Source organism: Coturnix japonica, chromosome 7, assembly GCF_001577835.2.
Source record: "Coturnix japonica isolate 7356 chromosome 7, Coturnix japonica 2.1, whole genome shotgun sequence".
Taxonomy (NCBI): Eukaryota; Metazoa; Chordata; class Aves; order Galliformes; family Phasianidae; genus Coturnix; species Coturnix japonica.
This window is the reverse complement of record NC_029522.1, coordinates 20,819,541-20,845,109: the sequence shown is the minus strand read 5'-3', so window position 1 is coordinate 20,845,109 and position 25,569 is coordinate 20,819,541. Positions and strand designations below refer to the sequence as shown.

Genomic DNA, 25,569 nt, shown 5'->3' with positions numbered 1-25,569 from the left:
TTTAGGATCTTCCAGAGAAATGAATTACATCACTGCTTTCCTGACAGCCCAGAAAAGTAAATGCAGTTTCTAAATTCTTTGTAAGTGTCAGTAACGGAGAAGACAACCTTTGCTTCCTACCATCTTGAAAATATTAGTCTTGTGTTCAAGCACGATTAATCCATAGATCTTATAAGCTTCTTCGAGTGATCAATGGAAGAGTCATTCTAGAAAACATATATTGAGTGTAACTGCGTACCCACACCAAGAGATGAAATGACTTACCAAAGGTCACACAATGAAATCCATGGAGAAAGAAAATTAAGAAAAAAAATAAATCAAGAAACAATCCCAGGTACACTGACACTAAATCTGCCAAAATCTCTATTCCTTTCCTCAGGAATGAATTTTGCCCAGTGCTGCTCCAGAGAACAGATCAATGTACATCTCCTGCAGTGCAAAATGACTACAGCTATTTATGAACAAAGAGCCACTAAAATCTGATGTGTTTTTCAAAACATAAAACCACCTCTTACTAAAATCTAGAGAATCCAGTGATTTCATATGTCAAGAGTAAGCTTGTGCAAGAAATCACATTATGGTTGTGACAAAACTTTACATGTAAACACACATATCATATCTACCAACAGTATGTGTGCTGGAATAATTCACATACAATGCAATGGAGAAAACAAAATGAAATGAAGCTAAACCCATCTTTGAAGGGGAAAAAACAGCACAAAAAAAAAAGCAACCAGTCAAGAAAACTAAAGGAAAGTCACAGGATGAAATAGAAGTGAGTAGAGATGAGCAGTGTTTAGGGATGTCACAGCATTATTTTCCATAAAATAAACTAAAACAATACAGCCCTTCACAAGCTTATAAAAATAAAATTTGGCTGTTTTGCAGTCTGACATAAAAGATTTTACTTTCATGACCTTTTATTCATTTTCCAATCCGATCTATGCGTAAGTAACTAACAGTTGAGCATCCTCAAGCAGTACACAGTTGGGGTTTCTTGCACTTTCAGGCTCTGGGCTGACTAATGAAAGGAGGAAACATTTGTTCTCAACTAGTGTAAGCCCCCCCCGACTCCTTGGCCCCATCCAAATAAACATCAACCTCTTTCGCAGATTTCTCAGATGGTCTTAGAACAGAAACTGAATACTGATTTCATGTTTTACATCTTCTTCTATTCACAAGGATACAGAATGAGTGATTCTATTTTCTTTTGCAGTTGTCACACTCTCCCAGTTTTTCAGCTTTCCAAGAACCATTTGTTTGGTTTTGCTTCAACAGCTTTCAGATAGGAACTTCTTCCTTTGAGGGAAGGTGATAATACAGCCCTTCCTCAAGTGAGACTCACATTAAAGTCCAAAGAAATCACATCCACAGAATGCCTGCTGACAGGTTATAAGCTTCAGAATAATACAAGTAATCTAACAGAGATATGGCGGATTAAATTTGGTTTTTGAAGACAAGAATGAAGTTTTAGTCTTGTACACAGGTTAAATATCTACAAACAGACAGGAACAAAATGTGAGCATACAAGAGGAGGAATAGTGATCACAATTAACTGTCAACTTCTTAAACCTTGTGGGAAGGACACAATACAATTAATTTCAATGCTACACAGTTCCAAGATGTTCCACAATCATCATGCAAACAGCTGGTGAATCACATACACATCACCCTCGCTGGCCACCAGATACTACTGCAAATGTGAAATCACTATCACAACAAGTGCATACAGAAAGTGCTCAACAATTGTGTTCTGCATTCAGGAAACCCAGCAGGGAGAAATAATTTGGAAGAATTCACTCTGTTTTTCCACTGGCGTGCCACATCTCCCCCACAAGGAGAGCAAGTAGCTGATTCATCTCCCCAGTCTGAGAACTAACATCATCCCAATTTCTTTTTCAATTGAAGCCTTTGGAAATCATTTCCTATGCTTGAACAAATTATAAAGTATGAAAGGTAAATAGTACTGTGACATCTCAGACAAGTTGGTTTAACAGGTAGCTTGTTACCTGGGAGAATAAGAGCGTCTGAAAGTCTTGTGGGAAGGAGCGGTGGGGATGGAGTTAGGCTGAGAAAGGGGAGGGGGGTGCTTCGACAGCCCATCTGCACTCCAACCCCAGAACCGACTGCAGTGACCAGAGAAACGAAAGAGAAAAACAGAGAAAGGAGAGGGAGAAAAAAAAGAAACTATAATCTGAGTGGCTTAGTGCTGTCATGCTGCCTTGAAGAGAGAAAAAAAATTAATAGAAACGAAATTAAACAAGAATACTCCACTGACCCCCTTGAGTCATTGCTTTGGCCTTTATCATTCATTTTCACTTTTTTTTTCCTACCTTAAAGATATGGCTCACACGAAAATAGTCTCACTTAAATTGCATAAATAGACGTAGTCTCTATAAACAACACTTAAAATGCTTCAAGTGAACAATCCCTGACCAAACATCTGTATCCAAATTCTATGCAGGTAATTGCAAGCAACAGGATTTCCTGGAAGACAGGAGAGCTGGAACTGAACTTCATGAAATAAACGCAAATCAGACTAGAGCACAGATGAGTCGGGTAAACCAGGGGCTTGTTTGTCTCTGCAGACAACCCGGAAAGACTGAATGAAACCCAGCCTTACAACTCAGTTCATATTCCCCTTGAAACCTCCATAGGGGCCACTTGGTTACCATCTGGCACTGTACCTTTGGTCAAATTTGTCTGAATGCGTTTTGTTTTTTTACTTTTGCCTTGTTCCCTTTTGTGTCACAGGAATTATCAAAATCATCTTCGAAACAATATGAATGTTTCAGCTTGTGGAATATTCAGCATGTCAGTTTGTTTCCATTAAAATTAAACATACTTGTCTCAGAAAGTCACACGAGTATACGCAAGTGAAAGATACTGCAAGAGCCGCTTCAGCACAAACAGCAGCAAGGCCAGCTGAAAACGCATCTGAAGTGTGACGTCAAATTCACATGTTAATCAGCAACCAGAAACACAGCTACTACATTCAACCACAAAGATGCACCAGGCATTCAGAATGCTGATAAGAAACCTCACCGCTCAAGGTCATGCCTACCTGCAAATGGGCAACACAATAATGCAGGCTTGTCTTTTTTGTATGAGGTGGGTGGTTTATTTTAATTCTTTTTCCACATCCTGCATTGCTCAACTTAAAATAAACTTTAATGAATTCTATATTATGTTATTTTCTATTTTGAGTAAAAAAGCAAGCATATAAAGCTTTCAAGGCCAAATAAAGCTATCAGTTTGTTGAGGTGTTTTGTTGTGTGTTTTTTTTCCCCCCAACTATGCACAAGTTTCCAGGCTGCTAATAAATAAAGACAAACCTCTCCATTTAAGTCCTTCAAATATTCCTAATGGATTGTAAGTGAAAAATTCACAACCTGTGTGTGACATCTTTGCTCACAAATGGTGGTTTTTAATCAAAATAGCATTCACACACTGGAGGAATTCTTAGTTTAGTATTTTTACTTTTGTCATACTGTATCACTTACTAAATCTGTGATTTTCTCCATCCAACACAAACACAAACCATCCACCTGTACATCGCCCAGGAAACATATTCATTACTTTTACTCAGAAATGTTTGGCTTTTTTCCCCCCCCATCACTTTCAGTTTTCCTGAGTGTCTTCCTTGCTTTTCTTCCTCAGAAAGATCACTCTTGCTCTATAAGTTCCCTCCCAAAAACAATCTGGACAACAGAAGTAGGTACAAATGCAGGACCAACTCACAGATGCAGTGGATATGTTCTAGTGATTATGAAACAGAACAGGATGGAGCAAATGAAAGCGTAAGGAAGGGCTCTGTCCAAAGCCCCATGTTAACCTCCTGAAGACACTAACAACCAGGACTACTTGAGCAGCTGTTATCATCTAGATCAGCAAGTTAGCTGTTGGCATCAAAGAAGTCCAAAACAAACATCCAAAATCTACCCAGATTGTTCAAACACATGAAGATACATACATAAGTTACTGGGAATTCAATTCTAATAGTAGTAATAAGGGAGAAGCAACATGACCTAAGGGCAGTAACACACATACTTACTGTAGACAGTATCAATATAAAGCTGTGTCAATTTACAATAATTGACAACATGGTCCACAAACCATTAATAATATGGGACAGCAGCTATACTCACTAGCTTTTTTAAATATATATTTCTATACCATCCAAGTTATCCCATCTGTGTGGAAGATTAGATATCCAAGCCGCCAAAATACACATGGATCTAAATATGACTCTTCCAATCTGCATATCAAGAGAAAGTTCAAAGGAAAGTAAAACCTTCAAGTCAATGATGGCACTAAGAACTGAAGATAATCTTTCAACTGGACTGCACTCAAGTTGCATATACAAGGCAGAGGCACAAACAGGGCAATATCAGCAGGCAACAGCACACCACACAAACATCCTTGTTACAGCACTTTGGGAATGGGTCCCATAGAAGGTATGACCAAAACCTGGTTCAAAGAAGGGCTATACAGAGAAATAGCGATAACTTTCATCCTTTTACATTGCTACTAGAATGACTTGAGTCTGCTAGTTCTTCAAGTTTATAGACTGAGAAGTCACACTTTACACCATAAGCTGAATTGCAAACCACAAGTGCTTATAATGGGAAGATGACAGAAACATCTATACAGACATCATGTTGGTATACTGCAGTGTACCCTACTCACAACATCTGATAGCACATCTTCCAAGGCCTTTTTTTCCTTAAAGAACCACACAGTCTCCAAAAACAGAACCACGTTCCCCCTTGTCATGACCTCAAAAAGCATGCTGCAGAAGACACATTCAGGGTGATGCAATCCAGCAGAATGTCATAAACTACAGCCACTGATTTGTAATGCTTGTCCACCACCTTTTCTACAAGTGGTAGAAATCTGCTATTGCTATTGCCCACAGGTTACAAAAAAGGTGGAAGCTCTCCCTGATTAGTTTAAATGGCTTCCACTTTGACCTACAGTGAATTATTATGTAGTCTTAACTAAATCCAGCAATGAAGCAGGACACACTAATTGAAAAGACACCTAAACTTTGGGGTCAACAACTTCAAGGACTCCACAGAAAATCAAAGGAATTACTCATTTTGAAAGGACACCCCTGGATCAGTTTACCAGTAACAATTTTGGTCTTCACAACTTAATGGCAGAACGTTCTAGAATTAAACATCCTCTCTAATAATTCCTTCAGAACATATTCCATGTAATAAACTCTCCACTTGCTAACCCCCAAAAGCTTTGAAAGAGCTATGCTAAATTGAGTGGATGATGAAAGCTTTAGTCTGCACTTTGATACATATAACCTGCCATCAAGATGTAATAAAAATGTAAAGACAAACAGAATAGCAGTGAGCGAAGAGGCAAAAACAAGTCGCGTCACAGTGGCAAAACCCAAAAAGCATGGCAAAAGATCATGAATTTACAAAAAAAAAAAAGCCACATGAAAACGTGGCTGGCAAAGTTTCAATATAACCATCAGGAGATATAATCTGTTTGTAATTTCAGTGACAAATATCAATCAGGAGAGCAACAATACTCAAGCTAGTAGAAAAGGAAGCAACATTGCTGGAACCATTCCCCTGAAACCCTATCACTTAATTTCTTAATGAAACCATTGTTGAAAAGCCTCATAATAGGCAACTTGACCTTGACTTGTAAACTTTCAGTCTGGTTTTAAATTACATCAGATTTAGGATTACAAAGATGTATTCAGATATACAGTATTTCCTCAGGATACTCTATGCCCTCCCTCATATGCTGCTGGAATAGTCTAACTACTTCATTAAAAGCAAACAACCTGTGTTTTTCTGACACAGGGGAAGTCAAATGCTAAGCATCCCCTACGGATAATGTTTAGCAAGTCATGACAGGGCCGATTAACAGATTTCAGTGTAAATTACTAAACTGGACTATGAATTATCATCCTTGCCTAGTATGTTTCCTTCTGTTTCTGCTTCAGCCACAGCAAAGTGACTTCTCATAATAAGGCAGGGCATTTAAACTTTCCCAGCATGAATCATCAAATCACGACCAGGTAACAACCTAATACCTCCATATTTCTAAGGTCCCAGAGCACACTGTTTAAATCCGTATCACCTCTAAGCTTTTCTGGTCCAAAAAAAAATAAATTATATTCTTAGTATGCAGGAGTTTATGTTTACAGAATAAAAGGTTTTGGAGAGGACTAATATATTCTAGGGTAGTACCTGCAGCTTCAGTAAGACACCTGATTGCAACAGACACACTGCCCAAAGGATCAGAATGCTATTCTGCTTGTGGCCAAGGTGGGAGGCGATCTGTGAGGTGTTCAGCACTGAAATGCTGTCACAGTCTGTATTCTGCATCCCCACAAAGCATAAAAGAGGATCAGGGGAAGTTCAGCACTTCGCTCTGCAGCACAAGCACTGCACTAGTCAGATTAATTACTGATCATAAGGGCACACCCAGAAAGCAGACAACTGAAACCCTTGACTTGAAAGACTTATGTACCTTCTGATATTTGCAACCTACACAACACCTCATCACTAATGCTGCCATGTAATATTACCTTTATTAAATCCACAAATGTGATTCTGGAGAAGGCCTGGTCATGAAAGAATTAATATGAGAACAGACATTGAGGTTACACAGATCAGCGTGAGGACTCAAACACTGAAGTCAATCACCAACCATGTACTATCATGTTTGAAGCCTACTCCTTTGGAACAGTTTACTGTAAACTTCTGATCTCTCATTTGTTTTCAAAGTGAGTCACATTTTGCATTACGCATGCTCAGTGTCGAAATCCTCTAAAAATTTTTGAGTGGTTTAATTAACCTGCCTGCCACATTACCTTGGAGACAGCCCACCATGGGAACAGTTGGTAGGTGAAGTCAAGGGGCTGGTTCTGCTGCTGGAGTGCCGAGAGGGAGCCCTACCAAGAGTATTGCTGGGGGAACCCTGGCAAAGAAACAGGAAAACATGGATTAGCAACATGTTGCAACACAAGGACAGCAGTACACAACAGCACCAACAGGTCCAAATACTGCCTTTGTGCTAGACGAGCTTGGTGCAGTTTTTGCTCTTGCTCTTGATCCAAAAATCTGCAGCCATGACTCACATAGTCAGTAATATATTCTTGACGACACTGTGCTCAGAGGATGAAGAAGCACATATGTACCTCTCTACTGTTCACAGAACCCACAGTTTTAACTTTGCAGCATGTATGGCCTGCAAATACTGCCAAGAAAATGGTTTACCAATTCACCAAACTACCCAGTTTCTCAGACATTATTTTTCAGCTTCGGAACATGTAGGCCATTACTCTGTCAATTTAGCAACTTAATTATGCAGCTATTTTACGCACTGTCTAAAGCATTCTGATTGTGCTTGTTATGATCATAAGCAATCAAACTTATTTTTCCACTGGCCAGCATAATCATTTACACCACAGGAAAATGAGTAGAAATTGTTCCCAAATCTGACTCACTCCACAGAAGAGGAAGATAAATGAGGTGGAAGGGACTAGAGAATCCAGTCCTTCCTCTTGGAAGCCTAATGCTGCAATTTACACAAAGGTCTATTGTCCCTATGGAAGGGCAAAGATGAGAGGGTTCAAATTCCAGCAAACTTCACAAGATTTCCATGTACACAAACAAAAAAAAAAAAGGCAAAAAACCCACACCCTAAAACCTCCTCACTGCTGAGGGGAAAAGAATGTTTGGAAGCAAACTAGCTCCCCATTAACATTCTCTCATATTATATATGCAAGCACTACATTAAAAATAACTGAACTATTTGTTTTAACAGACTCATTAAAGTAACATCAAACAGAAGCCCCTGCTAATATATCAAGACAACAGCTACAGATAGTGCATGCTATCTGGACATCTGCAAGAGCTTTTCAACGAGCTGCTGTCTTTCAGGCTTTGCTGTTTGCAAGAACATGGGCCTCTCACCACACTGGTGTTACTGGAGTTCTTGAGGTGGTTGTGCAGGAGCTTGGTAGCACCATCCTGGAATGTTTTTGGCAAGGCACCAAGTAACATGGTAAACTCAGGTGTGTTCAGTTCAAAGAGAGAAATCAGGACTATTTGTGCTGCCTGAAAAGAAGAAAATAATGTTAGTTTCTATTTCAAGCAGGCCATTTGTTGCTAACAATTCTTAGAGCAAATTATACAACTTCACTTCAGAAGATTCCCATATTCAGCTTCTGATACGTACCTTGTCACATGGCACAAGGAATTACTAACTGTTAGTTACGCCTTCTTAGCTTCAAGCTTACAATACACCTTTGCATTTATGTCATTTTTACTCAGGTGTGCTACCTCACAGCTAGTGAGAAAATCTAACCATTCTCCCATCCAGCACATACTTACTTCCATTGAAAAGTTACTGCAAAAAAATTTCAAGAACCAAAAACCAAGAGTTCAGAAAACTAAAAATTTAGGACTGCGATTTGTCATTCCAGTACTTACTTCTTCTAGTGAAAAAGAAACTGGTTCCTTTCCCACCCAACCTCTCCTCCTCCTTAAGGATCCAGTAAATCTGTTTCATCAGACAATCCCTGCTCCTGCTTTCTCACCTCTCCCTGCTTCACCCACTGTGGCTGTTTCAGCAGCTCAAGTTTCAGGCTCTATTGGAAGACCTACCAGGATGGCGAGAAGAATCTTTCCCTAATCCTTGGGCAGGTTAAAGCCAACCAGATTCCCTGCATTTACTAAGTAAAACAAAACAACTGGCAGTTTCACTGGGAAGCATTTTAACCTATCTACCTGGAAGTCTGGCTGCCAGAACAGGTTCTCCGCTAACTCCATTAGTAAATGCACACTATATTGAGAAGATACAACATAAAAGCTCATTCTAAGATCAGTCAAAATAAAGCAACAGTAAAGGACCTCTGATTATTTGCACCATCATCATCTCCTGGTGTCAGTGGCTACATCGCAATCTCCAGAACACTAATCTAGATACTAAAGCAGTGGCTTAGGCTAACAAAGAAAGGAAGCTACCTGTGTTTTTATTTTGGACCAGCATGCATGCTTAGGAAGAGCAGACACTTATGTCTCACCCTTTTGAGAATTTTCCAAGACTTCCCAGGAATCAAAAGCAACTTTAAAGAGAGCAAAAATATAATTCACTATTGTGGTGATAACTGTACATTCATTGTTCTCATCAACTAAAAGCAGAAGGAGCTTTTAGTAAATAACGCATCCATAAAGTTGTGATAATTAAGTGTATCTGCACTTCCCTGTGAAGTTGAATCCATTATCAGATGATGAACTTGGGTACACAGAAACCCTTTCAGAGTGGAGAAGCATCAAAGTACCTCATTGTTTCAGTATGCAAATTGCAGTTTGAGCGACACTGATCCATCTACTCATCTGGTCAATTTGCAGTAACACAGCTTTGCTTATAAAAAAACATTTTACACCTCTAGATTTCAAAGCTTAGTAAGAAATATCCTTTTCATATAGCTAACAAAGAAACTGAGGTACACAACACCCAAAGGGCTTTCTTTCCATGGCCTGCAATGAACAGGTCCCCAGACTCTTCCTTTCATACAGATCATGCTGCATTCTACCAAAATCCCACTGACTTGAACAGAAACACAGCATGTCATTATTCACTTCACACTTAATTCTAAGGATAAGAAGTGGGGAGACAATTTTTCCCCACGGCTTTCTCAGCTCCAAACTCAACTGTCCTTTGGCCTGAGTTATGGGCAACTCTGTCATGAAGTTTGCACGGTATCCAACAGGCATCTGTATTTCTGTCAAGTTTCGATTCAGCAAGTTTTCACCAACACAGTATTTTCTGTAATGAAAATATTACTGCAAACAAGATCTCAGATCAGCATGTTGAACCGAATGCAAAGTGACAAGTCATGCCAAAGTACATTCCCACTTGTGAATGCCATGCACATCCTGGACTGTTAGGAAATGGACATGCAGATCTTCTGTGTCAGAACAAGCAGATCTCATGTTCACAAGGATCAAAAAAACAGGAAAACTGATCAAGAAGGTTCCCAGGTTTAAAGAATGCTCAAAAACTAGAATATCTGCAGATATTCTAGCAGTCGGGTGCTGCCCAAGGTACAGTGAGGCAGGAAAGGATTTAAGATACCTTTGGTTCCACACATCTCTCACCGGTGGGTTAAAAAAAGCTCATCCTTGGAATACTCCTGTGTAAAAACAGCAAAAAAGGCACAAAAGTATGTGCGCTCCAACACATGGTATTTCTGAAGTTATCTTCCTTGATGTATGCCAGAGATATAACCGCATCTCATCTCTGAGCAAAACCTTCACCAAAGCTCCATCAGGCGCTGTACTGCAGGAGAATCTGGAAGAAGCACTGGCTCCCTGCAATCACTTCAGTTTCGTTTTAGTTTTTTATGCTGGCTTTAACCAAAGCAGAACTCTATCCACACTCCCTCTTTGCACAAACTACAGTTTGTTTTTAGTAATGTTTGCTCGTCTGCCAGTATTTTGTGTACACTGTGCTCTTCAGCAGCTTTGTTATTGCCTGCAAGTAGGTCACTGGGCTTTGAATGGAGGATTGAGCAGCAGCTCACAATGCTGGTACTCTTATGTGGCCCAAAAGAAAGCAGACCTATAGTCTACATTTCTGGAAAAAAAGCCAAGTACTACTTACAGCCTGAGAGATGCTCCAGTAAAGCTCTCAAAAGCAGCACTGGAGTTATGTGTGTTAAACTTGGCTGTGTTGCATTTAAGCAGTCCTCATCTAGCATATACTTAGTCAAAGGATTTTTTATTTTTTAGCCCTAACTAAAGCTTTTGAGCTTTAAAATCTGTGAATTTTCAGCCTGTGACAGGCTATAGAATGCTTTCATAACCACTGGTTATTTCCAAGAATCTCAGTGCTTGTTTCCTTACATTACTGAAGAGGTAGGATAAAAGCAGGCAATAACAAAACCCTTATTTCTGCACATAACATCCTCCATGCAGCACATGTGCTTGATGATATATAAACAGAACAGTATCAGAATTTTCCTCTGCCTTTGTATACCCATACCATTGGTGTAGAATGCTAAGCCATCTCCTATCAGTGACAGATAACGTAGACTCTATAGATGACCTAACCTTACTTAATGAGGCAGCTCTCTGCTAGCTTGAGCTAGAGAAACCCCAATCAATTCAGAGCTTGCCTATGCTAGTGAGGGAGTCTGGCTCCATGTCAGGCTGCTGAATCATTTGCAAAGGGCTACTTATGTAACTTTGTTATTTTCCTTAGAACAATGCAGCAGGGCATCAGGTTCCACCAGCTGGCAAATGCTCCCCAGATTTCATACTACTGCCAAGCAGAAGCCTTGCTGTCTCACCGCCAGCTGCTCAATGGACACAAGTGCTGTAGCACCTTTGTGGGGTTAGTTTTTGGATTTGTGTATCAGAATCTAGCAACCTCTGCAATACAGTTGAAACATTAAAGACTCTTTGAAGCAGTTTGGGCTCATTAAGCAAAAAGATTGGGCTAACTGGAGAAATGTTAAGTGAAAATGCAGTCAGTGACTTAGGCTTAATAGCAGTGCCTGGTGATTGCTGCTGCAACTGGTCTGCTAACAACCAAGCAGAATGAGCAGCTACCTGCCTGAACTACCTCAAAACAGTTTTCAAGTTATTCAAACCTACAGTGGTAATGAGCTCACTACATTGTGGCCTACATAAATGGAAAGAACCCCAAACTATGTTTCTGAGATGCAAAAACAAGGGTTAACAGGAAAGCAGAAAGCCAAAAATTATTTCACACAAAGACACACTTTTTTCAGGCCCCCAGTTGAGGCCTCTTTCACAGCTAGACAGTGGCAACTGCAAACAAGATTAGTGTGATTAGTGCACACAGCTTTTAGTCTACCTGTTTACATTTTTCTTCCAAGTTTCCTTCACCGGGCCCTGAGGAAGCTGTAGTTGTCCTAGCTGGCAAATCCTCACCTACCCAACTATGCATGGTCTGGGTTTGACAAACAGGAAAGGTGGTATTATTACGAGAAGGCACAGGTTTCAATTAAACCATCTAAACAGTACACACGCTATCTTTTTGCAGATTGAGTTTAATCAGTGGCTTGTCTTATTTGAAGATGCAAAAGCCACTAATATTTGATACTACCAAAGGAGCATTCCTTTCAGCAGATGGCAGCACTGGCTGAAACGTAAATTCAGCCACAACTCTCAAACATAAGTATCACCCCTCAGTGCTCCTGGTCGGCTTATTTTTGGCAGCTTCCTGATGACCTCCACAACCACCTGAGGTGCAGTGCCCCAGCAAAACACTGGACTGAGATAGCACCAAGGTGACACAGAGCTGGCATCTGCACACACCTATCCTTGTGGATGCATCTCTCAGGAGGAAGAAACAGAGGACAAAACAGAGAACTTGCAAGCTCCAGACTCAAGTTTGGTCATCTAATAGACCATCATCAGCTACAGATGGCTTATATGAGGTGACTGGTCTGGAGAAGTTCCAACGCCAACTTCGGACAAATATAATCACACTCTACGTGCGTTATTGATTTCTCCATCCAGTCTAAGGCAAAAGCATTAATAACTTAAGGCAGACTGGAACTCAGAAACACCCTCTCACATCCCTTGGAATTATACTAAACTGCAGATCCAATGCAGATCCACAGAGATGGGGAGGCATCAGTGACACATTAAGCAGCTTGCATTAGCACACGCTGGCATAGGACAATGTTTCAATTCTCAGATGAGCGCAGCTGATGCTAAGCGAGTTAATTCACATCCATGGAGAGTGTTTACAGGATCTAAACAAGTGTTATTCTGTGTATTTTCCAGCAGACAGTTAAGTGTTAGCTGGCACTAAGCAAACAATCTATCTGCCAAACCAAACCTCCTCCTTGTTCTCTTTTCTTAGACTACAATCAGATGAATATAGACATCCACGTCACTGATATGGTACTACGACACAAAGGCTTCATCAATTCATACAATTCAATTTTCATCAATTCATAACTCAGTTTTCCCAAGATTTACATTAGAATATGCTCTTTACATCTGCATCCTGAAAAGGAAGAAATTGTTTTTAATCAGATTTACATATAGAATTCATATATAGACTAAGTCCACAACGCCACTTTGTTTTATACAGTACACAATACGTCATGTAAAGTTTTTGCCAGTCCTGGATGGTTGCATTACATGTGTCAAAGACACCACAAACTGATGCCAGATAAAACTACGCAGCACTGAATCATTACATTCTGATTACACATTAAGACTCCTTACGTTCTCTTTTGTAACCTGGTCACAGCAAAGGCTTTGACAAAATTGTTCATCACTTCTGCAGAGCCAGATGCTATCCCAGAAGTCAGGCTGTTGAAGGCTACCCTGGATGATCTTTGCTCCGTGAGGCATTTACAGCAGAAACAGGTATGATAAACTGTTAAAGTAAGTCTGGTATTATGTAAATCCAAACTCTAAGGGGGAGATTCCCGCATATAAGTTAAGGAGGAAGAAACGTTTCTGAAGTTCTGTTTGCAACAAAAACACACCCTTTAAGCTGCAAGAAGTTTCAAATCCTGATTTTCCAAACAGACCTGTCACTTACAGCCACGCAGGTGTGCATATATTTCTATATACGTGGCATGTACACAAACATGTTATGCCCAGACATATAATAAAAGCATGAATATACACATTCTATGAAGCAATTTCTTATCTCCTACTATCAGAAAGCAGGCTCTCATTGTTTGAAGCAAACTGAGAAAAGATAATTACTCCTATTAAAACTGCTTCCAGCTCAAAGGATGCTAATGAAGCTGTGAAAATCCAAGAGATTCACTTTAAGGAAACCTGCCCCTCATACCATGTTTCCAACAAAGCACGTGATGATTTTCTGGCAACCGATGCTTGGAAAAACAATTTGCCTTACACTAAGTACACTAAAAATATTTGGGTTCTCATGGCTTTGTAGCATCAAATTCAAAACAAATGAAATGAGGGCTACTGTTTTGGAAACATAGTTAGGACACCAAGATCCTTTCTGTTCTAACAGCATTAAGTCAAGTAAACACTGAAGTCCACCAAGTGCCACTTATGATGCATTACTCTATTTTTCTTAACACCAACTATTAAAAGGCCTGAACAAAGCTCCTTTTTGCATTGAGATCTATTTTGACTTCTTTAGGAACACCCTTTGACTAAAAGGCTGAACTCAGCATATGTGCATAGTCCCTCCATAAGCTTAAGGTCTCATTCTCTCTGGTAAATCAGCTACTCACGGGAGTCAATGAGACTTTACATGCTGTAAGAATATTGCAAGAATTTTGGAGAGCTCTCCATACAAGGCAAGGCCCAGCCCACTGAGGAATACTGAAATAATTTGCCATTCAAAAGCGTTCCTGCAAATACCCTTTGTGCCTCTGCTACTGTAAGAGGCCACAGCCAGCAGTATTTACTGCCCAACATTAAGGGCCAATGATGCTCATTGGGAGGCTCTGGGCGTGCTTTCACACAAATCTCTGTCTCAGAACTGCTTGACACCACTAAAAGATTACAGCTCCAGCAGACGCTTTAGAGGCTTCATGACATCAAGCTACAAAGGAATCCAATTTCACTTCCTTAGCAGTGTTTGCCTATCTATTGCTGGTCCTGGTGCAGACATTGCAGCGACATCTAAATGATCTATACTATCTAAAACTTTCTTCATGTTTTAGACATCATTTCCTTCTTAAAGTGATAATACCAGTATTTCTTGAGAAATTATATCAAGGAGTACTAATTAAAGAAATATATGTTAACCTCATTGGCTGAGCATATGAAGAATTTGTTGACCTGCAGCTTCTTCTCTCAATTAATCAGCCAGAGTCCAATTAGAAGCCTCAATCTAATTTCCATTCTCAAACAGATCGGCTCTTCTCCAAGAACAAAGTATTTTCCCACACAAAGTCCAATAACTTTACTCCAATTCAGAATTTCACCTCCATGAAGAGAGTACAATAACTTCACCAGCAACATTAGTGAATGTGTGGTGGTTACTGACAATGTCCTCAGACCATCCATTACTACCAGCATCACCATTTTGAGTTGTTTTTTCTATGCCATACCCAGTGGTGCATCCTTGCTTGGGGAAAAAGCAGGATTCAGCTGAATGCGCAGAGAAGGGCAACACTTGAACTGCATCTCAGTTTCCCACACAGTGCACTGTGATCAGCTTCTACCAAATAGCTTTTGTTCAGCACAAAGGACAAATGTCTTTTACCATTCTCCTACCACTGCTTGCAGGAAGTAAATCTTAACTTAATGCAAGGTAAACATCCAGAATTATTAACAATCTTTAAAACAAAACAAATATTTACCTGTAGCACACTGCAAATCACCTCGTTTTAAACATAATGCCTGACAATAATTGTGACCATACATTCATTGCTACTGTCAACAAGGGTTCCTACCCTGAGAGGGGATCATGACTTATAGTCAATATCAACTGTGCTTTCCACAAAGAACATCATGGCTTTTTTTGTGTGATAACAGAGGTTATTGTTCTATATAAGAACAAGCTGACTTCTGCACCACAGCATTTCCTTTGACTTTGTTTCTTTATTATTTCAGTAGCTATAAAACATGATCTGGAGTTCAAGTCAGACGGGTTAAGCTGGCTTATTAAGCATGCTTAAGTAGTTATCATAAGACTATGCAAAGGTTTATTAATAGAATATGTACTGTTCAGTTAAAAAAGGACTTTGTACTAGATGCCACATTTTGTTCTAATTTTCTCTGGTGCCTTAACACTACGGGCATGGAACCTCCATGATCATCACATACGCAACTCTTTGCTCCCAAGCATTTGTAAGAGTTGAGTCAATGGCAAGGATTATCTCAAAGCTAGATTCTATTGAAAAAGTGCCTTCTTTTGCATTTGTTACACACCTCTTGCAGCAGCCGATCATTTGGAGCCTGAATTGTCCCACCTACTCCATAAACTCAACTGCTGCCTCCAAGGTTATATTTTGACAAGAGTTTCAACTGCACAGCCTGCTCTGCATTTAGAACTTCAGACCTTGTAAGTTTCCTGTAGTGATACCTTCCACAAGGAAAAAAAAGTTATGATCTATCCCTAATAATAAATATCCCTATCCTTGATATCAAAAGTGGTACTTTTTGCTCCAGTTATAGTCTCCAGAAGTGGAGGACTTATTTTTTTAAATGTTCTTCGGAACGTTTCACCTGTCTGGGTTGGTCCTTGATAATCCAGTTTGTTACTGCATAATGAATTTATTAGTGTGTTAACTATAGCCACAGCAGAGATTATGGCCAATGATCGCTTATAAATCCTTAGCTGCATTGTTTCCTCTACAGCCTGTAGTTTGCACTATGTTCTTAATAAAATCATAGTACAGTAACTGCATGATGTAATAAAGATCACCTGTGCATTCCTTTTTAGTACCCTGAGATGGCTTAGCTGCACTATAATTAAAAAGCTACAGGCATCAGAGGCAGATCTAAGTCACACACAGGTATAATAAAGAGAATTTAGATTTGGTCATTTCTTATTGCCTCCAAGGTTTTTGCTCACATCCTGCTCAGATGGAGCATGCTGCAAGTCTCTGAGGCAGACAGAAGAACAGTCACTGCACTGTGAACACACCCCCACAGATTCACAGCTGACAGCCAAAACTTCAGCAGCTGCTGAGACACTCTTCACTCAACTCAATTTTTCATGCAGCAACGATGACCCCTAATGGTGGAATATTACTTCCCGAGCAATATGCAGAAATTTACTTCCCAAAGTATAATTCTAGTTAAGGTTACAGATCCCTCTTGCCTGCAACTACCATAGTGAACTGATTGGGGTTTACTGGAACTGTAAGAAAAGAAGTCTCTTCCCTTTTAATTCTAATCTCATATACAAAAATATCATAACAGAAATACACATTCCAGATTTAATTCGAGGACTTAATGACTATTTTCTGAGATGGGCTACCTTGAAACAAATTTCAGCCACACTAGTGCAAGTAAACCCTGCAAAAAGTTTTTTATAAAAGCAGATGAGATATACAGTCAAGTGTACCAGAAAGCAAACAGCTTGCACTCAAAAACCTCTGAATTCTTGGGTGAGCTATGAGATAATATTGCCGCTTCAGCACCTTTGATACTCAGTGATCATTTCACCAGAACTGAATAATCAACAAAAATGATTTTATTTCCAAAGTTATAAAATAGTTCTATTCTAGCATTAAATCAGTACTAAGTGTGTGCAGCATAAAAATCTCATACAGTTTTTAAGTTCTGATATCAAGCAAATTTCAAAGCTTGTAACTCCTACTGGAATCTATTCCTATATCTGGGCTGGGAATTGGAGGTAATTTTAAACTGCGTTACAGATGCCAGGTACATAAAAAGAAGTTTCACTTTTCTCTTGGGAGAGATGAGTATCACTATCTACTCCATTTTAGCTTACCTGGCACTTGCATCTCTAGCAAGAAAAGGAAGAAGTTAACTGCTTTATCTAGGCCTGACCTAAATGTGCCATTATTTTTCCAGGTTGAGAAAAACATGCAGTTTTTAAAAGAAAAAGGCTGAGAGCCCTTGGCAGCTTACTGATGTGTTTACTTTCTTTTAACAGTACTGTAAGACAAAAGTTGTGCAGATGTCATTTGAGTCTACAAAGTGAGCAAATAAACAAGAACCTACAGATATTTTCAGACTGCTCAATAAAAAGCATATTTACAAACTCTCTTCCCTTTCCACACAGCAATAGTAGCTAAAGTTACATGGCTGATTCTACTGAATTGGCAATTCAGCTTGGAAGTTAAGGTATGTAAAAATCAATCTAATGAATTTTTAATTAACTTTATAATCAGTTAACTTGTGGGGGGGAGGAGGGAGTTCTTTGTTGTTTTTGTTTTTCCTTTTTTGGAAGAATAAGGACTGCAAATACTTCGTTATTCTGGATTACCTTTCTCACATCTGAGCTCTTTGGTTCTGTTGTCCAAGTTATAATTCTAGACACAGCAAGTCTTGTCTCACTAGAGTTCACAAAGTCTGTTGGATCCATCTGTCTTGCCAAGGACTCAATGTATTTCAGGATAGCAACTTTCACCTGAGAAGTGAAAAGGTATCTATTAATCTTATAAACTAGCAAAAACAGAATTATCCTTTAATAAACAGATATTACTACAGATTGACAAGACCTGCATTGCACTGGGGAAAAAGAACATTTCCCTGCTACATTCTCCATGCCAGTTACCAAAACCAAATACAACTTCCTACACAAGAAAAATTTTGTCTGGATTGGTCCATCAGAACAGGCTTGAAATATGTATGCCTGCCTGTGCATTAGCGTGAGCACATGAGTTCTCCACTACACTGTTCCCAACAGTACAGAACATTTTAAAGTGCTGCAGTTGCATATGATTTGCAGAGTTTGTGGTGTTCCCATAACCTTGAAACAGCGGCCTCCTGAAAATCAATCTGCACAGCAGTACCCTCTTGAAAGGATTCATTAACAGAAAGCTCTGAATCTTCAAATCCTACATGGACTCTATGGGTTTTGTGCAACAAGCACTTGGTAAGTTTTCAACCCCACCGCTGACCAGAGGGACCCCTGGTCCTTGCTGTCCTGCATAGGCAGGCTTCTTCCCATCAAGGTCAGGATGAGGAAGAATTTTCAACACCTAAACTTCAATACTTTTTAGTGTGCCTAAAGCCCAACACTTACTGATTTGTGATGAGTCTGAAAGCCTTATTTTTCAGAAACTTAGTTTTATGAATATAGAGAACTAGGAAGTAGGATTTTCAGAAGTATACTGACAGCCAACTCCTGCTGAACAAAAAAAATCCTCTTTTCTAGATCTCACCATGGCTTTATCTACAGCTTTAGATATTTAAAATACCAGACAACCTCAATATCACCAAAAGCAATCTGAGCAGGTAAGGAGTCGGGATTCCAGAAACTACATCTCTTCCTTAACAAGATATGCAAATTAATACAAAAAATTAATCATAATGCTGATATCATTTTAGTAGTATCAGGAGCATATAATTAGTCATCTTGTCACAAATTCTGTGTTTTCATTATACTTAACAAGGTAAACTATGATGACCATACTTATGCTTCATTGAAAAGGTTTGATACTGACCTTGAGGTTTGGTGTTTGGGTCTGATCCACAATAAACCTCATCAAAATGTTAAACTGTTGATCAAATGGAAAAGAATCCCTGTCCAAAGAAAACCAAAGCAAAAATGTGATGTGATATACACTCTCAAGACTGAATTAACTCTATACATAAGAGGGTACATAGTCAAGTTCAGCATCTACCACACTTTTTTTCTTCAGTTTACCATCAACCCCATCCAGAAAACTCCAAGTTTAAGAATCAGCTGATTATTGTTTCACTACAGGCTAAACACTGCTAAGTCAATACCCACCATACACTGTTAGTCTGCCTTCTGTACACTTCTCAAGTTTTTGGCACACCTGGCCATCCCCTCTTCATTTCAAGCTGTGCTTTTTTCTTTTCTTTTTGCCTTATCGCTAGTAGGAAACTGGTTTCTCTTTCCCTCAGTGTTCATATCTGGCTTTCATTACTCTTCTCTATCCTTTTTTCTCCTGGGTAACTATTACTACTAGTACTATTTTGTTTGTTTGCTTTTAAGTTATCCTTTTCCATGGACATTCTTAGGGGAGTCCAGAGACTATAGAATTGGTATGCAAAGAGCAGTAACATTCAAGGTCTTATCCCTGATGTTATCTGCCATTCAAACACATTTAAGATGTTATGAACTTTGTGTTAAAGCATAATTTGTGTAAAGAACATGTAAAGCAATTATTTTTAATCAAAATGAAAACTGATGCCCAAACACATGCAAACCAAAAAATGCAAAATAACGTAACTGATCAATTATACACTTGAAATGTTGTGCTTTAGGTATATGACATAGTTTTGTTCTCATTTATGCTGGTGTTCAGGATTGAGGCCTCTAAATACACAGTAGCACTGAGTAAACACTCATTATGTGCCCTCCCATAACCCTGTGAGAATGGCAACACTGTGCAGGTTTAAGTACTCTACCTGGTGACATCCAGAGCTTTCTGAACTTTTGCCTGCACAGACCCCAGCAAATCTGCTCCCATTTTTTTCAATAACTGTGTCAGGAGAACAAAAAGCCAATCCTGCAAGTCATCTTTGTGAATGATGATGAAATCAACCAGGGTTTCCAGAAACATGCTGAAGACCTATAAGGAAAACGAGCGTCACAAAAAGGAAGGCTATGCTTCAAACAAAAACTAATCAAAGCCGAGAGTTTTAAAAACCTGAGTTTCAGAATTATTGTTACAGACAGTTTCATGAATGGATGATTTTAGTGACCTCGTTGCTTTGAAAATAAATATCAGACAGACATATATAATGTGCAGTATTAAAATACCACAGGAAACAAATGAAGGAAGAGGAGTAGAATACACTTACTCTCTGTTGTGAATTCCACAGCAAAGCAGACCATGCAACAAAACAAACAACTTGTTAGCACACAGTGATCAAACATGATTGTCCATATGCAGTTTGTCAACATTAAAGATGCATTCATTCCAAGTTTACACTTTCTTAATACATAAATACCTTCTCACTAGAGCTATTTAAAACATTATATACCTTGCATCAGATCCAGCTCATGAAAAGCAATACCCTTAAAATCAACAAGTGAAGAGAACCTGATGATTTTATATAGCTGCATAATGTTCTCCAACGTTATTCCTTACTTGCCCAGTTTATTCTGACCTCTGAGACTATGGTCCCATATGCTGTCCCAAGCAGTGTTTAGTGACAGCAAGGGCAGTGGGTAGAAAAATCCCTGATGTTGAAATAAACAACTGAAGTCTGACTTCAGTTATACTGTAGCAAGTACGTGATTGTAATTTGCACTTCAAATTGATTAGTTGTTGGCAATAATTCTATAAAAGCAGTGAAAAAAGAGAATCACTGTCATGGAGAACATACTTTGGTTAAGCATGTAATAAACCATCACTTTATTTACACATTGGTAAAACAGATTTGAGGTTTATAAATGCCAGCTTTCCCCAGCAGATGGCAGGGGTAGAAACACAAAACATTCATCTTTGAAGAATATACAAATATAGACACATGGTAATTCAAGAGAATGACACAGTCTTTGTGATCTTACCTTGCTGTGAGGGTCAGCAAACATGCGAGTAAATATTTCACACAGTCTTTTTAATTCCACTCGGCTAGAATACATAATAAAGAACAATATTAATGCTAAATCTCCTGCTGGAAAAAAAAAAAAAAAACAAGCTAAAACAGTGCCATCTGAAAGAGATATAACTTTCTATTCAACATTTAAGTCATTTCTGAGAACTCCTATGTACCTCTAGGCAAAGCCTTCGCTGGCATTCCAGCTCAGGTGCTTAGTGCCAAAGCTCTTAATTGCCAATATATTGAATCACAAAATCACCAAGGTTGGAAAAGACCTACAAGATCATCCAGTCCTACCATCCACCTAGCACCAATAGCTCTCAAAAGAAAAAACCAAAACCGACACACTGGTTTTGCAGCAAAGTGTCTCATCAATAGTGCAGGCACCAGAACAACCCTGAACTAAGGTGTGATCAGACCAAAAGCAAGCTGAAAGGAAATATAATCTAAAGAACTCAAGCCATATTATAACATATGGACTCCACCATATTAAAAACCTGTACCACTTCCCACCTCAGGATTGCAGCATATCATGAGAAGTGCTGAGTATTTTTATGATGGCAACAGGATGACCTTCCCAGGCTGGCTCTCAGTACATACTTATCCAGACTGTTAACAAACACTTTCAGTCAGCATAAAGACCTTTTAAAAGCAAAACAACTGCACAAATACAAGCAGGTAGGAACTAAGTTATACAACCACCATGTATTAATCTAGTCATAATTTAATTTCATAATATTCATAACAAGAAAATAAAAATGTCATAGCTATTAGCAAACGCTATCTTCAAAGGACTCAGAAGAAACAACTTATTTCCAAACATATTCACCATAAACCAATGACAAAAAGCCTGAGGTGCAGGAGTCAGTTAGTGAATGTGATTTACTCCACAGTTAATCTGACACGTGGCCATGGGAAGCTTCCCCATGACTGTTGTGTAATTCTAAGATCTGGTTTTATGTGTTACACGCCAAGGGTGTTTGAAGAGTTTATTTGGCTTTCAATAAGGGGAAAACATCTCTCTCCTACCACACAATCTCAGAGTTGGCACATCTATTTCAGTGCCTTAATAAACTTCCCTCTATATTACAAATTACACCATTTATAGGACACTCAGGCTTTTGATATATTTCAAGAGTTACAAATGATCGTACTTGATGTGTTAGAAAGAGTCAGGAGTAATTACACCTAACACAGCCTTCACAAAGAGTCAAAGTATACCCAACACAGGGAACATCATTTGATCTCATCTTTTTGAAACACACACACCTTGAGTTTTATGAATAAATGCAGTCAGTGTTTGCTTCTGAAGTGCAGAGGAAAGAAAGTACTGAACGTTCAAACGGACTAATGTAAAAATGGTACCACCCTTGGAATGCATTTTCATTTCCATCATTGTGGGAAATCTCACTGTGCTGCAACAAGATAGTATGCTTGAATACTATCTATGTCATTACTAAAACTTTCACACTAACAATAGTGATGACAGCAGAACCTCTTCTGAAAGTAATGACATCCCATACTGTGGATACAAAGCTTTCATAGATGTGAAAAGTACTGTGTACATAAGGGAAGTACATATTGCTGACTTCTGACTACAGCCATCTCCCATGAATGACCAACACTGCTAAAAGGGTCACCTCAGCGTCCGCTGGCTTTTCAGTAAGTTCTGGAGACCTATGAGGCCCTCCTTCCTTTCAGACCAGTTGGAGCTGGCACAGTGGTTCAGGACCTCAGCCACATCTTCAGTCTGCCGCAGATAGTGTGGAATGCCTCCATTCCTGGAACCATAGGAGCGCTCTGAGCAAGCGCTTGATGCATCACTGTTAGCGTCATCATCAGAGTACATCCCATAGGGTTCATATCTTCTTCTCACTGGCTTTTTCTGGGAAAGGGGAAACTCAGACTAAATAAATTATATACAGTTACATCACTTCCAAAAGAAAAGCGTTCTACCCATAATCTGTGCTGGCATGTACAGCCATTTTGATATTGATAACAGAACAACTCTAGAAATGCACTGAGATACAGGACAGTCTAATTTCTCTGTTAGTACCATCTGATTATTATTTTTTTTCCACATTTATTTATTTACAGAGGTTCCTAAGGGAGATGAGTAAACAAATCCCACTCATTTCCATAGCATGGGATAAGTAGATCACATCCTTGACAATCTCAGTCCTTATAGAATGGATATTACAATAATTTTGATAGCTCTACAAGTTGTGTACTACAAAATAAACTTTTAAATAAATCTTAACAGAACAAAATTAGTAAGACAATGTATCAGGAAAGATTGCCTAAATTCTAATATGTTTGATACAAAATTCCTTCCAGTGTCCAGTCCTGCAGTTCTCAGACTTGTGAAGCCAATACAGTTTTGCTCACGCTAGGACTGCAAGACTGAAGTGAAGAAATTAACTCAAGTGCGGTATTATGGGTGTTAGCAATAAGGTAGGGAAAGCTGAAAGTAGAAATAAAAAGTCAAGAAAGCAGTAGTACCTTGCTCCTGGAGTCTCCTAACAGCTGTAGAGGCAGGAAAATATTGAAGGGTGGGAAAAAGCATAGAGAATTATGTCAGAAGCTTATGTAGGATTTTTGGTTTTGCAACAAAAATGTATAGCAAATGCATCTTAGCAAATTAAAAAAACACAACAGTTTAAGCAAAATAAAAATGGGTATAACAACACCTGGCTTTATTTCCTCTCTGCTAAACTAACTTGTATATCTTTCTATTAGCGATACTGGAAGCAAAAATCATCTGTTACTACATTTTTGATGACATCTATATATGCGGTGCCTCTGCCTGCTTCTCAGATATGCTGCTTCTGGAAGATACCAGTTTTTGGTAGTGATTTTTCTCCACACATTCTCAGTAGCCTTTGATTTCTCAAGTCTTAAAGAGATTCTGATGTCAGGAAACCACTATCTACAGTACAGCACATTTAAACAACTTCACTTAACCAGGTTTTCTTTCAACACGCAGTTCTTATGCTGCAATTTTTTATATACATTTGTTTGAAGCTTAACTTCTTTAAAGACTGGCTGGTTGGCACCCACGACTTCAAGGCCTTCACACCAAAGATTCCACCACCCTTTGAGCTTTCCTGACAGATCCAAGCACTGATTCTCAGTATAGACAGTGTGTTCTTAGGCCAAGTCCAGCTCTCAGACAGAAGCAGTGGATCCAATGAGAATTCTATGCATGGAGCGAAGGTTATAGAATGACCCACTGAGTTTCGTTTAAACTTGGCTGAGGCCACCTCTATAGAAGCTTTTTTTTTTTTCTAATTTCTTAGTACAGGAAAAAGAACGCTTGTTTGAGAACAAGGATGCTGTGTAAAAGCTGGCATCACACTAATCTTTCAAAATGAGCCCAAACAGAGTTTGTAAATTGCTTGTCAAGAGGAAGCAACTGAAAAAAAAAAGAACAAACAGAGGTAGTGAGAAAGAAGGGGACAACAAGATTGCATTACGTCCCTTAAAGTCATACAAATTCAGACTAATCATCTTACACCAGTCAAGGTAGCTGAAATACTTTCCAACTAGACTTACAGATTTCCATTTTAAATGTTTAATTCTTTAAATAAGATTTTAATATTCCAGTATAAAGTTACCAAGTTTCAAAGAGCGAAATATTTAGAAATGAACTTCTAAGTCTAAGCTGAAGTCAAACCAAGGAATCTTAAGTGATCAACAGTGAACTGTAATGCCACTGTTCCCCTCTCCTCCTCCCTCAAGTAACCAGTACTCACAGCTCACATTCAGGGATACAGCCTGATTCCACTTACATAGGCAAACTATCACCTATAACTATACTGTGAACGACCATGTTGGCAAATTTGAGGTGCTGGGAGCAAAAACTGGCTCATGATCTACTGAATTTGGTAATGAAAATGCCCATTAACAATTCTGCCCACTAAATGCAACCGCACCATTATGTACTGTCCTAACTCAGCATGATTCGTAAGAAATTTATTTACAAAGGGAAAAAACACTTTTTCTAGGAGTACAGTAATAATACTCTAGGAATGGAGGTGAGGTGAGCTACATGGTGGCCGAATATGAAAAGGAAAATGATCTTAGCCACTATTAGAGAAAGTAAACTAGGAAAAAGGAAAAAAAAATAAACCGAAATATTTCATAAACATTATTTGTTCTCCAAGACACACAGACAGATGCCTACTTCAAATATATCACGAAATCCTCATCTCAACTTAGGTCTAGAGATGAGGAAGACCCAAGGTAAACTGTAGTACCCAAATAATACAAGAGAAAATGTCCCTGCCTCTTAAAACACCCTCTGTCTCATCAAACCCAAAAGTAAATCACAAAGTTTATGACAGCACTCAACTTCTGAAGAGCGGAAAACATCTGTATTCTACCC

The 25,569-nt window shown here is 39.0% G+C and overlaps 1 protein-coding gene across 35 annotated transcripts in view; it reads right to left on the bottom strand.

Annotated features, from left to right (window-relative positions):
* CLASP1 (cytoplasmic linker associated protein 1) overlaps positions 1–25,569 on the bottom strand; it is a 132,460-nt gene that overhangs the window by 20,057 nt on the left and 86,834 nt on the right. For 15 of the 35 annotated variants that reach the window (XM_015868740.2, XM_015868742.2, XM_015868749.2 and 12 more), the window contains 11 exons: positions 23,685–23,708; positions 22,823–23,067; positions 21,151–21,214; positions 20,439–20,441; positions 20,043–20,206; positions 19,109–19,187; positions 17,926–18,069; positions 11,866–11,961; positions 7,953–8,096; positions 6,848–6,954; positions 2,010–2,126 (listed from right to left, as the gene is read on the bottom strand). In XM_015868740.2, coding sequence (XP_015724226.1) covers positions 2,010–2,126; positions 6,848–6,954; positions 7,953–8,096; positions 11,866–11,961; positions 17,926–18,069; positions 19,109–19,187; positions 20,043–20,206; positions 20,439–20,441; positions 21,151–21,214; positions 22,823–23,067; positions 23,685–23,708 — 1,187 coding nt within the window. The remainder of the gene's footprint in view (positions 1–2,009; positions 2,127–6,847; positions 6,955–7,952; positions 8,097–11,865; positions 11,962–17,925; positions 18,070–19,108; positions 19,188–20,042; positions 20,207–20,438; positions 20,442–21,150; positions 21,215–22,822; positions 23,068–23,684; positions 23,709–25,569) is intronic. The other 20 variants (XM_015868755.2, XM_032445785.1, XM_015868758.2 and 17 more) reach the window with 8 other exon arrangements.